Here is a 19,814-nt window from a genome sequence, read left to right on the forward strand (position 1 = left end):
CAGGTAGCCCCCCAGCTCACCACGGAAAGCAGAAGCAGCAGCCTCCAATGGAAGACCACAAGAAAGGCAGCGTTTCCATGCCTTCTTACTTAAAGGGACTGGGGGGGTTACTGTGATCTAAGTGCAAACACCCACGGCCAGCATCTGAACTGTGGCCACTGCTGGCCAGGCAGGCACCACGCGCAGCGTTAAATAAGGATCCAGAGGACTCGCAGAAATCTATAACTTAGATTCCATTTCCCTGGAAAACCTTTCTAGCGGGGTCAAGGAAGCGTGAGCAGGATCTTCCTATGCCTTCCATCGTTCCAGGGTGCTGGGCCTCCAACACGGGGGCAGGAGGAAACTGAGGGGATCCATCGAGACTCAGATGCCAGTCCCAGACACCAAGGAAGACACGTCATCTAGTAAATCCAAACACGAGGAAGTAAGTACTCATTAACTACCCTGGGGGTCAACCCCCAAACACAGCCAGATGACTACAAACATTGGGTGTAGTATATAGTTTGTCAAAGCAGCTCAGTTCCAAAGGTACCAAGCACTGATCAATTCAACAAATATTTTCTTAAAGGTGGCCCCAGGGGCTAAAGGGCAGAGAGAAGCTGAGCCTGGAGCCAACAAGTAGAAGGATCACCTCCCACCTGCTGATGGAGAGAGATGAATGCTTAAGAAAGCTACTGTAGAGAGTTTTCTTAGAGCAGCTTCAAGTCGATGGCCTGGGGCCTAGGCCCCTCTTACCAGTGCGGGTGGAGGTACCAGTCACACTGGGATCCCCAGCCAGCATTCTGGCTCCAGAGAACACAGTTGCAAAAACACAGTAAGAATGATGTCAGCAAAAATGGCAGAATAAGGACCTCTGAAAGTTTGTCTTTCCATAAAAGCAATGAAAATCTAGCAAGGAATGTCAGCATCACCTCTTTCAGAACTCTGTAAATTAACCAAAGACTTACAGTAACCCAGAGAGCAAGGAAAACTGCTGAGAAGACATACAGATGACCAACAGGTACATGAAAATATGCTCAACATCACTAATCATCAGGGAAATGCAAGTCAAAACCTCAAGGAGATATCACACCTGTCAGAAAGGCTATTATCGAAGGGCTTCCCTGGTGGCGCAGTGGTTGAGAGTCCGCCTGCCGATGTAGGGGACACGGGTTCGTGCCCCGGTTCAGGAAGATCCCACATGCCGCGGAGTGGCTGGGCCTGTGAGCCATGGCCGCTGAGCCTGCGCATCCGGAGCCTGTGCTCCGCAACGGGAGAGGCCACAACAGTGAGAGGCCCGCGTACCGCAAAAAAAAAGAAAGGCTATTATCAAAAAGACAAGAAATAACAAGTGTTGGTGAGGGTGTGGAGAAAAAGGAACCCTCTTGCACTGTTGGTGGGAATGTAAATTGATGCAGCCACCATGAAAAACAGTATAGAGGTTCCTTAAAAAATTAAAAATAGAACTACCATATGATCCAGCAATTCCACTTCTCGGTATTTATCTGAAGAAAACAAAAACACCAATTTAAAAAGATATACACACCTCTATGTTCATTGCAGCATTATTTACAATAGCCAAAATATGGAAACAACCTAAGTGTTGTTTAGGTCAATGGGTGAATGGATAAAGAAGATGTGGTATATAAATGCAATGGAATACGATTCAGCCATAAAAAAAGAATGAAATCTTGCCATTTGAGAAAATATGGATGAAACTTGAGGATACTACACTAAGTGAAATAAGTCAGAAAGAGAAAGACAAATACTGTGTGGTCACATTTATACTTGGAATTTTAAAAACAAAACAAAACAAAAAGCCCAGGTCATATACAGAGAACAGATTGATGGTTGACAGAGGTGGGGGGGGGTGGGAGATGGGTGAAATGGGTGAAGGGGGGTCAAAGGATACAAACTTCCTTTTATAAGACAAATAAGTCATGGGGATGTAATGTACAGCATGGTGACTATAGTTAATAATACTGTATTTCATATTTGAAAGTTGCTAAGAGAATAAATCTTAAAAGTCCTCATAACAAGGAAAAAAAATTTTTATAACTATGGTGTCTAGTTAACTAGATGTTAACTAGACTTATTGTGGTGATCATTTCACAATATATACAAATATCAAATCATTATGTTGTACAGCTAAAGCTAACATAATGTTGTATGTCAATTATACCTCAATAACAATAGATAAATTTAAAAAATAACCAACTGGGAGGGGGTTATAAAAGCTGAATCTTGGTAAGAACACCTTTATGGTGTTTTAATTTATCCTAGTCCTTAATCCCCACTTCCTAACTCCATAGCTGCCTAGAAAAGTAACTGGCTGCATTCCCAGTAATGAGGGAGCAGAACAGGGCTGAAACTCTTTCAAAGCTTCATTCCCAAAGGAGAAAGACCTGGTCTTCCCTGGAAGATCCCACTTGAAAGGCTGGTTTTTATGTGACCGCACTCACACTTACCCAGTGCTCAAAGCCTCTCCTGGGGTGAGTTTTTCAAATGTATTACTATCACAGCTACCTATGTATTACTATCATAGCTGCCATTGTCACAGGCAAAGGGGACAGTTGGGCAATTGACTAATCAAAAAGCTTAAAAGGAAAAACCAAGGAATGAGATGTCCTTAGGGGCTTCAAAAAGAACCGACATATTCCTGGGAATCTAGATGGCCATGCGAATGCCCAGGGCTACGTGCATGCTCAGGAAAGTCCTTAGAAGGTCCTAAGCTCTCACTTCTGATGGACCTTTTGGGCTCTGTACAATCAGGAAGTGAAGACTAAGGCGGAGTTGTAAAATGCCTGGTTGGATGTTGAAACTGTGCCCCAACATACACTCAGAGCCTTCAGTAAAGGCTGGGAGACTTACTGGTTTCAGACATTCAAGAAAATCTCTGTCCAATCATTAGCTGACTACTAAACTAACCAGGCAGAGACTTCAGTGGCCACAAATGACAGAGATACAGACTTCACAGAATCTGTTCAGAAAACTCACTAAACAAACAATAAGCAGCAACAACAAACCCTGGGGAGTAGGGAGAATCTGGTTTCCAGAGCTGCCACGTTATTTTATTTGAAAAGTCCTGTTCTCAGCAAAAATTATGATACACGCAAAGAAACAACAAAAAAAAATGACCTAGACACATAAAAAAAAGAGCAATCAACAGAAACTGTCCCTGAGGAAGCCCGGATGTTAGACTTACTAGACAGACCTCAAATCATCTGATACAAATACGTTCAAAGAACTAAAGGAAGCCAGATCTAAAAAACTAAAGAAAAGTATGAAAATCTCTCACCAAATGGAGAATATCAATAAAGAGAGAGAAATTATAAAATGGGACCAAAAACAAATCCTAGAGTTGAAAAGAAATACTAAAGAGAGTCCTTCAGGATGAAATGAAAGGACACTAGACAATAATTCAAATCCACATGAAGAAATTAAGAGCAGGGACTTCCCTGGTGGTGCAGTGGCAGTTAGGAATCCGCCTGCCAGCATGGTGGGGACACAAATTCAATCCCTCCTCCGGGAAGATCCCACATGCCTTGGAGCAACTAACCCTGTCCTCCACAACAACTGAGCCTGTGCTCTAGAGCCTGTGAGCCACAACTACTGAGCCCGTGGGCCACAACTACTGAAGCCCGCGTGCCTAGAGCCCATGCTCCACAACAAGAGAAGCCACTGCAATGAGAAGCCTGAGCACTGCAACGAAGAGTAGCCCCTGCTCACCACAACTAGAGAAAGCCTGCACGGAGCAACGATGACTGAATGCAGGAAAAAATAAATAGGGAAAAAAGAGAAGAACCTGTTAAATTATTTAAAAACAAAAAAGAAATTAAGAGCAGTAAAGGTAACCGTAAGATAAATATAAAAGACAGTATAAATGTATTTTTTGTTTGTAAACCTTTTTTTCCCATCTGGTTTAAAGATGACTGCATAATGAAATAATTTAACACAAAAGCAGGCAATGGTGTAGGAATTAAGAAACAAAAAAGATGTAAGACAAATAGAAAAAAATAGGAAAGTGGCAGATGTAAACCCCAGTTATCAGTAATTACATTACATACAAATGGATTAAACTTTCCAATTAAAAGTTTTTTGAACTTTTTTAAATGGATATTTTAAATGTGATCCAACTACATGCTTTCTACAAGAGGTTCACTTTAGATTCAAAAACACAAAAAGCTGAAAATAAAAGAATGGAAAAGATTTACCATTCAAACAGCAAACAAAAGAGAACTGGAGTGGCTACGCTATCAGACAAAATAGACTTCAAGGCAAAAATTGTTACAAGAGCAAAGAAGCAGATTTTATGATGATAAAAGAGTTAATCCATAAAGAAGAAATAACAAGTATAAACATATGCACCTAACAACAAAGCCCCAAAATACCTGAAGCAAAAATTGACAGAATTGAGAGAAAAATAGATAATTTAAAAATAATAGCTAGAGACTTCAATACTCCACTGTCAATAATGGATAGACCATTATATAGAAGCTAAGCAAGGATATAGAAGACATAAACAACACTATAAGCCAACTAGGCCTAAAAGACATCTATAGAACACTCCACCCAACAATAGCAGAATATACATTCTTCTTAAGGACACATGGAACATTCTCCAGGACAGACCATATATTAGGACATAAAACAAGCCTCAGGGCTTCCCTGGTGGCGCAGTGGTTAAGAGTCCACCTGCTGATGCAGGGGACATGGGTTCGTGCCCCGGTCCGGGAAGATCCCACATGCCGCGGAACGGCTGGGCCCGTGAGCCGTGGCCGCTGAACCTGCGCATCCGGAGCCTGTGCTCCGCAATGGGAGAGGCCACAACAGTGAGAGGCCCGCATACCACAAAAAAAAAAAAAAAAAAAAAAAAAAACAAGCCTCAATAAATTTAAAATGATTGAGATCATAAGAAGCATATTCTCAGGCCAGAGCAGAATAAAATTAAAATCAATCATAAAAGGAAAGTTAGTAAATTCACAAGTATGTGGAAATTAAACAACATACTCCTAAAGAACCAATGAACCAAAGAAGAAAACACAAGGGAATTCAGGAAATACTTTGGAATGAATGAAATGAAAACACAACAGACCAAAATTTATTGGATGAAGCTCAAGTGGTGCTCAATTTATAACCCTAAATATCTACAGTAAAAAAATCTCAAATCAATAAGTTAACCTCCCATTTTAAGGAACTACAAACAGATTAGTAAACTAAACTCAAAGTAAGCAAAAGGAGGAAATAATAAGGATTAGAGCAGAAATAAATCAGATAGAAACTAGAAAAAAATAGAGAAAATCTATGAAACCAAGAGTTGGTTCATTGGTAAGATCATCAAAACTTAACAAATCTTTATCTAGTCTGACCAAGAAAAAAAAGAGAACATTCAAATGACTAAAATTCAGAATGAAACAAGGGACTGAACTTAGAGAAATTTAAAGGATTGTAAGGAAATACTATGCACAATCATATGCCAGCAGATTAAATAACCTAGTTGAAATGGACAAATTCCTAGAAAGATATAAATTACCCAAACTGACTCAAGAAGAAACAGAAAATCCAAATAGACCAGTAACAAGTACAGGGGATAGGTTAGTAACTAAAAAAAAAAAAAGAAAAAGAAACTTCCCACAAAGAGGACCCCAGGACCAGATGGTTTTATTGGCGAATTTTATCAAATGTTTAAGTAGAATTAACACCAGTCCTTCACAAAAATCTTCCCAAAAATCAACCAAGAGGGAACACCCTAACTCGGTGAGGCCAGTATTGCCCTAACACCAACACCAGACAATGACATCACAAGAAAACTACAGATCGATATCCCTTATGAATACAGATGTCCTCAACAAAACTGAATCTAGAAGCCTATAACAAGTATTATACAACATGACCAAATGGGATTTATCTCAGGAAGATAAGGTTGTTTTAACATTAAAAAATTGATACAATACATCATATCAGTAGAATAAAGGGAAAACACCACATGATCATCTCAGTGAATGCAGAAAACACACTTGACAAAATCCAACACCTTTCATGATTAAAACAAAACAAAACAAAACAAAACTCAAGGATCTAGGAATAGAAGGGGATTTCTTCAAACTGCAAAAAAACCACAGCTAACATCATACTTAATTGTAAAAGACTGAAAGGTTTCCCTCTAAGGTCAAGAACAAGACAAGATATCCAGCCTTCTCATTTATTTTCAACATTGCACTGGAGGTTCTAGCAAAGACAACTAGGCAGGAAATGAAAATGAAAGGCATCCAGATTGGAAAGAAGGAGTAAAACTATCCCTAATCGTGTATCACATTTTCTTATATATAGAAAACCCTAAAGAACTCCCCCCGACACACACACACACACACACACACACACACCTATTACAGCTAGTAAATTAATTCAGCAAGGTTGCAGGATAAAAGAACAATATACAAAAAGTCACTAGCAATGAGCAATCTGAATATAAAATTAATAAAACAATTCCGTTTTTAATAGCATCAAAAAGAAAAAATACGGGGCTTCCCTGGTGGCACAGTGGTTAAGAATCTGCCTGCCAATGCAGGGGACACAGGTTCCAGCCCTGGGCCAGGAAGATCCCACATGCGTGGAGCAACTAAGCCCATGCACCACAACTACTGAGCCTGTGCTCTAGAGCCCGCAAACCACAACTACTGAAGCCTGTGCGCCTAGAGCCCGTGCTCTGCAACAAGAGAAGCCACCACAATGAGAAGCCCACGCACTGCAACGAAGAGTAGCCCCCGCTTGCTGCAACTAGAGAAAGCCCGTGCGCAGCAACGAAGGCCCAACGCAGCCAAAAATAAATAAATAAATAAGAAAAAAATACTTAAAAATAAATGTAACCAAAGAAGTGTAAGCCTTATACACTGATAACTCTGCAACGTTGTTGAAAGAAATAAAGAAGACCTAAATAAATGGAAAGACATCTCATGTTCATGGATTAGAAAACCTAACATTGTTAAGATAGCAATACCTTTCCCCCCAAATGACCTATGGATTCAACACAATCCATATCAAAATTCCAACTGCCTTTTTTACAGAAATGGGCAAACTAATCCTAAAATTCATATGGAAATAAATGCAAGGGACTCAGAATAGTTGTTCAAAACAACTTGAAAAAGAACAAAGTCAGAGGACTCACATTTCCCAATTTCATAACTTACTACAGAGTTACAGTAATCACAACAGTATGGTACTGGCATAAGGATAAGCACATACATCAGTGGAATCGGATTGAGAATTCAGAAATAATCCCACACATCCAGGGTCAATTGATTTTTGACAAGCCTGCCAAGACAATTCATTGAGGAAAGAATAGTCTTGTCAACATATGATGCTAGAAGCACTTAATAACCACATGAAAAAGAATGATTTTAAACCTCTACTTCAGGTCATATATACAAACTGACTCATAAAAAATAAAAAATAAATAAAAACTGACTCATAATGGATTGAAAACTGAAATATTGGAGTTAACACTAAAGAACTCCTAAAAAAAAACATAGGTATAAATCTCCATTGATTAGGTAACAGTTTCCTAGATATGAAACCAAAAACTCAAGCAATCAAAATTAAATAGGTAAATAGGACTTCATCAAAATTTAAACTTTTGTGCATTGAAGGACACTTTCAGGAAAGTTAAAAGACAATCCACAGCAGAAAGTATTTGCAAATCATATATCTGACGAGTGTCTAATATCCAGAATACAAAAAGAACTCTTACAACCCAACAATAAAAAGAATCCAATTTTAAAATGGGTACAGAATTTGAGTAGACGTTTCTCCAGAGAAGATATACAAGTGGCCAATAAGCACCTGAAAAGGTGTCCAACATCACAAGTCACTAGGGAAATAAAAGTCAAAACTATAATGCGATACCACTTTACACCTACTAATGCAGGAAATGATGTAATAATTAGGGCGTGGAGAACTGGAACCCTCACACATTCCTGGTGGGAATGTAAAAATTGTGCTGTTACTTGGAAAACAGCTTGGCAATTCCTCAAAAAGTTTAACACAGAGTTACTATGTGACTCAGCAATTCCACTCCTAGGTGTATGCTCCAGAAAGTAGAAAATATATATAGGGATGTTCACAGCAGCATTATTCGTAAGAGCCAAAAGTGGAAACAATTCAAATGTCCACCACAGATGAACATATAGACAAAATGTCGTATATCCATATAAGGGAATATTTGGCTAAAAAAAGGAACAAAGTACTGATTCATATGACAACATAAATGAACCTTGAAAACATGATGCTACATGAAAGAAGCCAGGCAAAAAAAAAAAAAAAAAAAAGTGACCTAATGTATGGTTCCATCTATATGAAACGTCCAGAACAGGCAAATCTGTAGAGACGGAAAGCAAACTAGGAATTGCCAAGGGCTGGGGTTGGGGCGGGGGGAATTGGCTGCAAATGGTTTTCTTTTGGGAGTGATGAAAATGTTCTAGAATTAGTAGTGATGGTTGCATAACGTGGTGAATGTACTAAAAGCCACTGACCTGTACACTCTGAAACAGTGAATTTCATAGCATGGGATTCCTATCTCAAATGTTTAAGCAGCACACACGTAGCGATGAATGCAACTATGTCACTTACTAGGGCAGAGACAAGGGCCAGGGCAGCCGCCAGCAAGGCACGAGATGGCGCTGCCTCTCCGGCTCAGTGGTTAGTGCCACCCCCAGGGGAGCCAGCGACACCACCACAAACAGCCTCTCCGCCAGAGCCAACCTCACTGGGGGGCCGAAGACGACTCGCCCAGATCCTTTGGCATGCCTGAGATGATGAGTGGTGTATCCCAACCTTCTTGCCTCACGGGAAATTCGAGTAAATAGACATCATCAGAAATTCAGAAGATCTGAATAAACAGAGCAAGGAGCACAGTTCAGGGACCTCCCTCTGCCCCGCTCCCCACCTAGAAATGAAGCCCCCAGGAAGGTTTAAGTGAGAATGTGCGCGTGGTAGGTGGGAGCGGGGAGCAGCAGTGTCGCCGGAGAGGCGGGCCAGCCGCTGTGCAGGGAACGCCTGGTGCCTCTCCACAGCGGTGTGCCCGGGCCACCCTGGGCCAGATCACACTGCTGACTGCTCAGTTTTCAGGAATTTCGTGAACTGCTTCACATCACGTGGGTAGCTTGAAGTGAGCCCAGGTAGAGGTGTTGTTATAGCACGGAACTGGGCACACACTACAGGTCAGGCCAGCCAGAGAGGGGAGTCTACACTAGAAGCAGAGGAAAAGGGAGGCGGTGAGGGGCCATGGGCGGGGCCCAGCCTGGGGCTTAGGCCTCAGCTGCACATCCCGTGTCACCCACTTCCCACTGTGCTTAAACCCTTGCCTCCACCACAGCCCCATGTGCTGTCCTGAGGGCTCTGGCTGCCACCCTAGCTGCACCTCGGCAGGTTCCTCTGCTGAGGGGGTCACTGGACGTATTCCTGAGGAGGGTGGGGAACAGCTGGGAGCACATCGGGGTCGGGGGAGGCTGGTATGTGTGAGAGGGCTCTAGCAGCCCCACTCTGCACCGTACCGAGCGTGGGACCCAGCTGAGATCTGGCAGCCTCTGCGGATGCCGGTCATGCAGTGGGTGGGACTTGGTGGGTAGGCCAAGCCACTGAGTCACACTGCTGCGAGCACCACGTCCCAGGCTCCCTCTGGAAGAGAGCTGCTGCCAGGCCAGGTCCCTGGGTAGGGGACGTAACCCACCCGGGCTTGAAAACCGGTGATGCCAAAGGCCCCTTCAGCTGGGACAAAGATGCGGTGTTTTTAAGGTCCAGAGTCCCCAGGGCTGCAGCTGGGGCTGAGCCTCTTCCCACAGCACAGCTGCTCCCTAAGCAACCACGCCCACGTTCCAGGCCTCATTCACTCTTCCGCCCTAGCTCAGCCCTCTCCTGGGCTGCAGGCCCTCATGTCCAGTCTCAGGGTTTGCCCCTAGACTCACCACAGCTCTTCGAATGCTTCATGGCCCAAACTAGCTCTGTGTCCACTCCCACACCTGCCACCACAAACTGGGCATCCTCTTCCTGGATCCATGCTGGGTCCAGACTCACCCCCCCAGGTCCCCTGAGTCCGTCTATTCTTCTCCAGCCCCATGGCTGCCAAGCAGAGGCTCTCCCGTTTCTTGCCTCCTGGCCAGTCTCCTTCCCCATCTCTTCCTCAGCAGCCCCAGGCATGGGGTGACATGCCTGGTCATGCATGTCACCCCAGGTCACTTCAGTGGCTCCCCACTGCCCTCCCTCCGGTCTCATCTGCTCCAGTCCCACGGAGGGCTGGGACTTTACGCCGTTGGCAGGGACAGCCCCAGAAGGTGCATGAGGTGTACAAGGACAGGGTCATTTCCAAAGGTCAGCCTGGTCTGGGCAGCAAGGGATGATGTGCGGAGAACCAGCATCCAGGTGTGAGAACTGCCCTGGCATCTCGTGGGGGCAGTGGACGTGTGGAGGGCATGGTGGCATGAAAATGAAACTTCACAGCTTCTGGGACAGGAAAAACCTCGCCCACCCCAAAGATTGAATGTCCATTGCTCTGCCAGCCTGGCCCCTATGCCTGTGTGGGGAGGGGAGGCTAGGCAGCCCTGGCATGGACGCCGCATGTGGTAGGCAAAGTTCAAAGGAGGGTGGAACACTGTGCTCACAGACCACTCACAGCTTGTGAAAAACAAATGAGCACGAGAATACACCACAAGAAAAGAAGAAAGCCACCAAAATGTTCCTGAGGGCATTTCTGAGGAGTGGAACTGCTGGTGTTTCCTTTCTTTCTTCTAATGTTTCTGTTACCTTTTGTGTTTCTGGGTTTTTCCAAACTCTCTAAGATGAGCAGTTTTACTTTCACAAGGAAAAACCCGACTCAGTGTTTTCCAAGGCTCACTCTGATCCCTGTGTCACTTGACGACCAGCATCTTTCAGGCTCAGGGAGCCCGCTGGAGCCAGGCAGCAGCTGGGGCAGGCTGGCCTCTGCTCCCCCACCCCCACCCCCCCGCCTGCCTTCCCAGCTTCTCCTGCCGGGCTGCGTCTGGCTGACCCGACGGCCCCCTCACCCTGGAAGACACCCGGGACTCAGGGTTGAGAGGACTCCTGCTGAGGGAACAGAGGTGCGTCCGGGTTTCTGCCTCAACGCCCACCCGGGGAATCTGGGCAGAAGCTGCTACAGAAGCTGGCACCCTGCGGCTCTGCCCTACGATCTCTTCTGCGCCTGGAGAATCACCTGCCACGCATCCCACCCCCACCCCACCACCCATCTGTCGCTGCTCCTGATTCCGTCCCTGTCCTTCTCTCTCCCTTCTTTTCCCCGGAAGCTCTGAGGGTGTGGAGCGAGGCAGCCGCTGGGGCGCCCTGCGAGGGACCGGAGGACACGAGCGCACTAGGAGGGGTGAGCGCTGGAAGCTGGCTTTGTCCACAGACTTGGGTCGGGACAGGAGGTCTGGGAAGTGGGCAGCAAATCGCATATGAAGCACAGGACTCCCCAGGTGACAGGATCCGTGCTGGTTTCTGGGGCTGCCCTAAGACTCGGGGCCACAGCCTTAATAGCGATCAATGTGCCTCTGCAGGCTGGGTGACCGCCCTGCACATCACCTAGGTTTGGGTCCACCACCCTGTCCCGAGTGGCTGCTCCCCATTCCTGGACACTGCCTCTCCAAGCCCCTTTCCCCAGCAAAGCCACAGGGTGCCCTCCACCCTTCCGCCGAATTCAAGGGGTGGTGAAGAAGAGCATCCTCCTCCCAGGGATTGGCTGGAAGGGGGCGCCCGGACCTCAGAGACCAGCCCCTCCCACCCAGCCGTGAGTCATGCACTTGTACCCAGCCACGTTCCAGAAAGGGCCGCAGAGGCCAACACTGGCCAGGAACTGGTGGACATGTGACTGGCCTGGTGAGTCACTCGGGCTCTGTGGCCTCAGTCACCCCATCTGTGAAATGGCCACAAGGGGTATGAGAGCAGAACCTGGGCCAGGCCTGGGGGAGTTTCCTGTCCCCAGCCTATCCCCGCGCAGCCTTTGTTTGCGGGCAGTTCTGGCCAGGCCCCCAGACAGACCTTTTAGCATTTTAACCATTCCTGGCTTACAGAAGGCTCCAGAGGTGAGGCCTCACAGGATCACACAGGAAAGCTGGTAGAAGCCGACAGCCTGGGTTTTGACGCCTTGCCCTTTAGTTGGTTGTGACCTTGAGCAAGTCCCCGCCCCTCGGAGCCCTGAGCCCCGGTTCTCCGGAGGGGGCGGGGCTCACGGCCCAGTAGTGCGGGGCAGGCGGTGCGGGGGACGGAACAGGCCCTTCACCTGCCGCTGCCCGGGGCCGGCGGGAGGGCGGGACGCGCGGGACAGGGGCCGCTGACCTGACCGGCGCTGCCGCCCGGGAGCGGCCGAGGTGGAGGGGACGCGCGAGGCCGGCGTGCGGGAAGGGCTCCGGGCGGGCGGGGGGGTCCTGTCGCGCAGCCCCCCTCCCTGGCCAGCGGCGCCCTCCGCCCGGGGGCAGTTACCTTCCCGTCATGGTGGCCGAGCGCGCCGAACCGGGACCGCCTCGGGACCCCCAGAGCCTCCGCCGCCGCCGCCCGCCGAGCGCCCTCCCGCAGGTCCGCGCGGAGCGAGGAGACGCCCAAAAAAGGCCGGGAGCCGCTCCGCCCGCCGCCCAGCCCGGCCCAGCCCAGCCCAGCCCGGCCCGGCCCAGCCACCCGAGCGGGAGGTGGGGGCCGCGGCCGGAGAGCTGGGGCGGGCGGGGGGGGGGGGGGGGGAGGCGCCCCGCCCACGAGGTGTGGGCGGGGGCGGGCGAGGCGCTGGGAGCCCAACGCTGGAGCGCTGGCGGGGGGGGGGGGGGCGCCGCGCCACCCGCGCCGCCTTGTCTCGGGGGACATCCGAGCTCGGCCTGCGGCGGGCGTGGGTCACGTCCTCCCAGCCGGCTTCGCCCGCCACCTCCCGGATTCCGGGCATAGCTTTCCTTTAAAAGGGAGAGAAGTTATAATAAACGCGAGCGAGCCCCCCTCGCCCCGCCGGGGCGCCCCACCCGGCGCTCCCCCTCCGCTGTCCCGGGCCGCCCTGGAACGCGAACACACGCAGCGGGTGGGAGGACGGCGGAGAGAGCGGCGGTGCTGAGACCACCTCCCTCCCCGCTGGCCCCCAAGCCCGGAGTCCCCGCTGCGGCCCCGGGCAGGAAAGGGGGTCACCTTCGCGCTTTAATTCCGCAGACGGATGTTTCTGGGCACCGACTCCCTCCCGGGGCACTGGGGACTCCCAGTCCACGCAGTCTCGCCTCCAGGGAGGTCAAGGTCGAGGGGCGCCCCTCGGAGTCAGGAGCCAGGTTCTGCATCCTTAGATGCCAGGCCAGGAGATTACCTAGTGCCCTCCCCAGGAAATTACCATCTCATCCAAGTCTGTGAGCAGCCCCCTAACCCAGCAGAAGGTACTTCGTAAAGACAGACCAAACGCCGAAGTTGGGGAGGAGGGCCAGGTACTACTCCTCCTGCCTATGATGAAGCGCTCGCTATTGGTAAGCTGAAGAGCCATTAAAGTGACCTGGCGATATAAAACCATTTAGGGAATCTATTCTGAGAAAAGTATTAAACAAACAAACAAAACAAAAACCTCACTGTGCCTAAAGGCCGATATTTCTAGCGGGGCTGTGGAGTGTAGCTCATAATTGGAGACGGCCCAAATGACATCGTCGGGGGGCGGGGGGGGGGGAAGGCCCAAATGACACCGTCGGGGGGCGTGGGGGGGTGGGCGGGCAGAACTGAGCAGCCTGGTCTATTAACCCGACTGAACGTCACGCATTACTTCTTGGTAACAAAGACTATCTAGAAATGGCCATGCAAAATAAGCAACCTATGAATAAACAGGGGAATTCAGAAAGATGAATTGATACTACCGTGCAGCCTTATATCTGCAGAATAAGCTTGGAAAAGGCACCTGTTCCTAAGTAGCTGATATCTTGAAACTAGTGTGGTTTGCAGTTGTTCTTTTTGCGAACGTGTCTTAGCTGATTCTGATTAACTGTAATTTGATGGTTAAGTGTAAAATGTGGATGATTTCTTGGGTCGTCTGCCTGTTGAGAGACAAATGCTTTCCATAACTGCGAACACAGAGAAGCAAGTGTGCTGCGGGCCGTGCACCAGAAATGGACTGGATGCTTAAGCGAATACTGGGGTCCTGTGGGAACCAAAGGGGATGAAAAGTAGACGGCAAAACACCAAAGGGACCTGCTGCCTACCTGTAGGGGATCCCATGCCTGCCCTCCAGCCTTCCAGCCTCCCTTTGTACTGTTGCTGAGCAGGAGACTATCTGCCTGTGGCCAAACCAGAGCCCTCTGCTGCTCACTCATCCAGAGCGCCTCTTCCCTGTGCCAGGGGCAAACTCGGCAAGAGCTGGGCGACGACTGAGGCATCGTTCAGCCCCACTGGAGATGTGGAGCCTCCAGGAGTCGTGGGCCAGCCCCCTACAGTGCAGCTACAGGTCAGATTTGCAAGAAAGAGCAGGCAGTCGCCTGGCAGTGGTTATTCAGATGTTCACTCACTCATCACCCCTTCATTCAAGACTATTCATGGTATATCAGCACCAGGGGTACAGCTGTGAACAAGAGGCCCTGGACCAAGCTCTCACTGAGTTTAGCTGGGGGTGGGGAGAGACTGTAAACAAATAAACATGATTTTAGACAGGGACAAGTGCTGCAAAGAAAAGGCAGTGTGCGGGGCTGCTTTAGAGTGGAGGGGCAAATGGAGGTGACGCTTGAATGAGGAAAAGAGTTGGCAGTAAAAACAACAAGTGCTGGGTTTTTTTGGCTTTTGTTTTTTGCTGCCCTGAGGTCAGAAAGAAGGTGGTCTGGAGAGAGGGAGGGCGGGGCATGGGGAATAAGGGAGAAGGTAGGGCCAGAGTGCAGGGGCGGAGTCTAAGCAAGGACGGACACAACACTGACACCAAAGTGGATGAATCTCCAGACATGACTCTGAGTGAAAGAAGCCTTATGCAGAAGAGCTCCTGCTCCATTTATGGCAAGCTCTACAGCAGAAAAACTAGACAGTGGTGGAAAAAAGTCAGGATGGTGGCTGCCTCAGGGTGTGTGTGGGAGGCAAGGATTGGCTGGAAAAGAACATGAAGAAACTTTTGGGGGTGATGATAATGTTCTATATCTTAATAGGGGCTTGGGTCACACAAGTGTATGCTTTTGTCAAAAATCATGAAATGTACAGTTAAGATGTGTGCATTTACTCTTGAGAAAGAAAAACAGAGCTGGAGGAATCAGGCTCCCTGACTTCAGACTATACTACAAAGCTACAGTAATCAAGACAGTATGTTACTGGCACAAAAACAGAAATATAGAGCAGTGGAACAGGATAGCAAGCCCAGAGATAAACCCACACACATATGGTCACCTTATCTTTGATAAAGGAGGCAAGAATATACAGTGGAGAAAGGACAGCCTCTTCAATAAATGGTGCTGGGAAAACTGGACAGCTACATGTAAAAGAATGAAATTAGAACACTCCCTAACACCATACACAAAAATAAACTCAAAATGGATTAAAGACCTAAATGTAAGGCCAGACACTATCAAACTCTTAGGGGAAAACATAGGCAGAACACTCTGTGACATAAATCACAGCAAGATCCTTTTTGACCCACCTCCTAGAGAAATGGAAATAAAAACAAAATTAAACAAATGGGACCTAATGAAACTTAAAAGCTTTTGCACAGCAAAGGAAACCATAAACACACGGTTGCACATCCCAGGGAAGGTAGTGGGGGAGTGGGCACTGTGAACCTGGAGCTCAGAGAGGTCCCATCTCTGCAAAGATGTGGAAGGTTTGGTGCAGATGGAGTTTCAACCCTGGGGCTCATGAGGTCACTGAAGGTGTCTGTGCTGAGCCAGGAGCCCTCCAAGGGTGAGAGGTCAGGGGACCAGGGAGTGAGGAGGAGAGGGGTGAGGTATCACAGAAGCCCGGAGGGTATGACTGCTCCCATGTGCAAGCTGCTCCGGTTGCAGGACAGGGAGGGACCTGGGTTTGGTGTCAAGAGCAGGCCCGTGCGTGTGAGGGGACCTGAGTCCAGCTGGAGGGGTGCAGTGGGACCCTGCAGCGCCCCACCCCTAGGAGCACTCCTCACTGTGGCCATGCAGACGGTGCTCCCCTGCAGTGGGGCATGCAGCACCCTAGGGGGAGAATGGAGGTGACAGAGAACGTTATAACTGCTTGGAGAAATCCTGCTCTAGGGGAGCAGAGACGTGGGAGGGAGGGAGGGGGAAAGGGTGCAGTTCGTAGGCTGGGGTTTGACAGGGAAGGAGCCCCTGATGACGCTCAGAAGTGAGGCGTGAATCACCCACTTAATGTGCCGATTCAGAGCAGGACAGATGGGGCTTTGAGACAGGCAAGGCTGAGCCACAAAGCAAGCAGTGGAGCGACACGGGAGCTGTCCTAGAAGGGAGGCCTGGGGTCCTCCCCCCCCCGGGCGCAGGCTCCACACCTTCTGGGCATCTGTAAGCACCCCCTTCCCAGGGGTTTCCCTGGCTGCCCCGCCCAACCACCCTCTCACTCCCCACTCCAGCCCAGCACCACACCTGAGCTAGCCCTGTGCCCAGGGGTCCCATGGTGGGGGGCTGGGGGTCATGGGGGCCAAAGGAGGGGTTGGGCCTCCCTCAACCAGCATGGCCTCATCAGTAGGCTGAGGACAGTGGGAACTGGGGGTCTCCAGGTGCCTCGAGTGGCCTCTCTAGAGCCAAGGCCCTTCCCCCATGTGGCAATGGGATAGAGAAGGAGGTCTCAGGGTCTCTCCTGCCATGGGCCTTCCCAGCAGGCAGGACGGGTGTCACGGCCCATGTGATGTGAGGGCCCCAGGGGTCTCTCCCCCTGTGTCTGGTCTGGGCATTTCCCTCTCAGGGTGTTGGGGGTGATCAAGCACTGGTCCTCGTAGGGTAGGAATACATTACTCAAATTAGCCAGCTCTTTCGAGTGTAAAGTTCGTTCCAGAAGTGGCCTGCGAGAATCCCTGGGGAGGGCCAGGGAAGCACCTGGGCTGTTCCAGCCGGAGCCTCTCCCCAGCCCAGGCTTCCCAGGCTGAGAAATGAATAGCGGGCAGCACACCCACAGACACCAGAACATTTGTCATTTTGACAAATACACTTTTCCATTTTAAAATGTGAGCATGCCCTCAGAACACACCGTCTGACCAGCACAAAACGTCCTTACTTCTTGGACCACGCAGCGCTCAGTGAAATAAGCTGGTGGAATCGTAACCCACTAATTCTTGCAACACTTGTAGAACAAACAGAGAGACCCAGAGCCCTTCTTCAGGGTAAGGAGAACACAGGACCCTTCTTCAGGGTCTGGTTTACTCAGGGGTGTTGCTGAGCCAAGGAGCTTCACCACTCATGGCTCGGCGGCCTTTCCAGAGACTGCCTGCCTTGAACTTTGAAAAGAAAAATGCATTTCACTCTTACCTTGGCTCTGGGACGGACTTGACTCCCGAGTTTGGAACAAGAGTGGCCAGAGAACAGCCCCCAGCAGGCATTCAGCAATGCCACATTTTTGCACCTCAAACATCATGGCCTCCGTCACCCAACAAGAAACCACCTGTGCACAGTGACCACAGAGTTCTTCACCTGCAGGGTCCCCAGCCTCTCCCTGCTTCTAAAAGCACCTTTCTTCAATGCGCCGAGGTCTGTTTCACGTTCCCTTTTCCACGAGGACGACCAACCGCCAACCTCCCCATCAGAGCATCTCCAACCCGTGTGCAGAATAAAGATCGGCTGTGCCCACGCCCACCCGCAGCCTGTCCATCCTTGGCCTGCCCAGCAGGAGGCCCAGCATCCGGCCAAGGTAAGCCGGGCATTCCCCCCCAAGCGCTGGTCCCTTTCCCCATTAGCGACATTAGCGTGACCACTTAGAAGGCATAAAGGGAATGGCAGGGAGAGCCAGGAACAGGGCCCCACGCACATCTCAAGAGCAAAAAGCACCACTCGCTGGGCACCACACAGCCTCTCTACCTCAGAGGGCTGAGTCGCCACCGGGCCTCGTTCTGCTGCTTCCATACCCGAGCACCGCCCGCCACTTCTCTGGGGAAGAGCAGCTGCCTGGCCCTCCTGGCGTGGCCACGTGGAGAAGGCCTGGGCAGCCCCTGGGAGTGTCCAGTCACCACGGGGTACCCAGGCATTTCAGTCCCATCTCTCCCTGGACAGGAGGCTGGGCTGGAGCTGGCGCTGGGGCAGGAGGCACTTCTGGGATGGGGAGAAGATGCAGGAAGCCCAGGAAGGAAGGGCCCGCCTCCCTGGGGAGGTGCCTGCTGGGCGGGCCATTGAAAGCCTATTCCCTGCCGGCGGGGAGCCAGGGCTGCAGAACAAATGGAGCGACAGCTGTCCTCTGAATTCAGAGGGGCCAGCAGAGGTGCAGCCGCCCCTGCTAAACTGAGCATTCACTAAACTGGCTTCATGAGCCCCTGGGAAGCCTGATGCTTAGAACAGGTACGCAGGCCAAAGCCACCCCCCGACAAGGGCACAAGAAGAGAGAACCTGCAACCACATGGAATAACCCAAGACCGCTTACTAAGACACCTCCCTGCCAGTTACTGTTTCCCCAAGAAGGAAAGTCTCAAGATGATTTATGTCAAATCAATTATAATCTTCTGCTATAAAATTTTCATTGTATTGGGAAATGTCCAGAAGTAGAAAGAAAGAAGAAAGAAGAAAAATTGAGTTGCACCATCCAAGGTGGGTGCTGACGACACCTTTGTTCCAGTCTCACTTGGGCAGAGTTATTTGGTGATCTGCTTGCAGAGTTATTTTGTGCTCCTTTTGCGTTTGCAATTCCATGCTCTGTTTCTTCACGGCAGATGGCCACACTGATGGGCACTTAGCAGGGCGGCCCCAGTCGTCCAGCTCTGGGCATCAGTCACACTGCGTAGTACGTAAATGCTGCTCCGGGATCTCCCTGGGTTTGTGCTGCTGGCTAGGGGTGGGCCGGCATTCGTGTGCACCACTTTCACGAGGATGACTGGTTTTCGTTTTTCAATCAGACGCTACACCCCTCGAGGCTGGAACTGTTGAACTTTTACACAACATAGCACCCAAGAGGGCCAGCTAGATCTAGAGCAGGCACTCAGCAATTTGCTGGAACCAGTGATGTTATACTGTATTGACGTGTTGTTTAAAATGACTTGCCATCATGCTATAAATATGCTAGACACCGGAATGTAAACTCTCCAAGAACAGACTCCTGCCCTGTTCACTGCTCTACCCCCTGGACCAAGGACGGGGCTCTCTCTACTCAGAGAAGCTGCTCAGTAAATATTTGTTGAATGAACATTGTTTTAAACATTCTTGGTCAGTTTTATACATGTATGATGAGCTGCCTAATTGTAGAGTACATATCATACTCCTGTTGCTGAAAGCATCTCAAATATCATTTTACTCAACACATCAATTCCTGAACTGAATTTGTAGAACTGAAAGAGTCTACACCCAAGGGAATCTATCATTCGAGGAAATCTTGAAGGAAAGTATTCTTTGAAAAATGGAATCTGTTTGGAAATGCAATTAATGCTCAAAGTCATCTTACATATGCCGGACTTTCATAGCTGTTCACTAGCCTGAGATTTGCCCCGGGAGAAGCAGGTCTGGGAACACCCCCAGCCCCGCCAAGGCACAGTAACTTTGAGCAGCACTAATGCTACTCCATTAACTGACCAGCTACAGGGAGGCCCAAGGCCTCTGACCGGTGCCGCCCAGAGAAGCTGTAATTCCACCTGCATGTCTGTCGATTAGGACCGAGTCTGTAAGGGTGGGGTCCAAGCATGAACGCAAAGCAGAAATCAGCTGCACATCTTTCCCCCTGGGGCCACCCCCAGAGTT

At 49.5% G+C, this 19,814-nt stretch overlaps 1 protein-coding gene across 1 annotated transcript in view; it reads right to left on the bottom strand.

Moving 5' to 3' along the window:
* The window catches only part of LIMS2 (LIM zinc finger domain containing 2), a 36,004-nt gene extending 23,446 nt beyond the window's left edge, over positions 1-12,558 (bottom strand). Inside the window, exon 1 of the mRNA XM_022590559.3 lies at positions 12,466-12,558. Coding sequence (XP_022446267.1) covers positions 12,466-12,476 — 11 coding nt within the window. The 5' untranslated portion in view covers positions 12,477-12,558. The remainder of the gene's footprint in view (positions 1-12,465) is intronic.
* Positions 12,559-19,814: the final 7,256 nt, after the last annotated feature.

Source organism: Delphinapterus leucas, chromosome 8, assembly GCF_059928025.1.
Source record: "Delphinapterus leucas isolate spDelLeu-1000000601 "Yukka" chromosome 8, BTC_Dleu_Yukka2, whole genome shotgun sequence".
Lineage (NCBI taxonomy): Eukaryota > Metazoa > Chordata > Mammalia > Artiodactyla > Monodontidae > Delphinapterus > Delphinapterus leucas.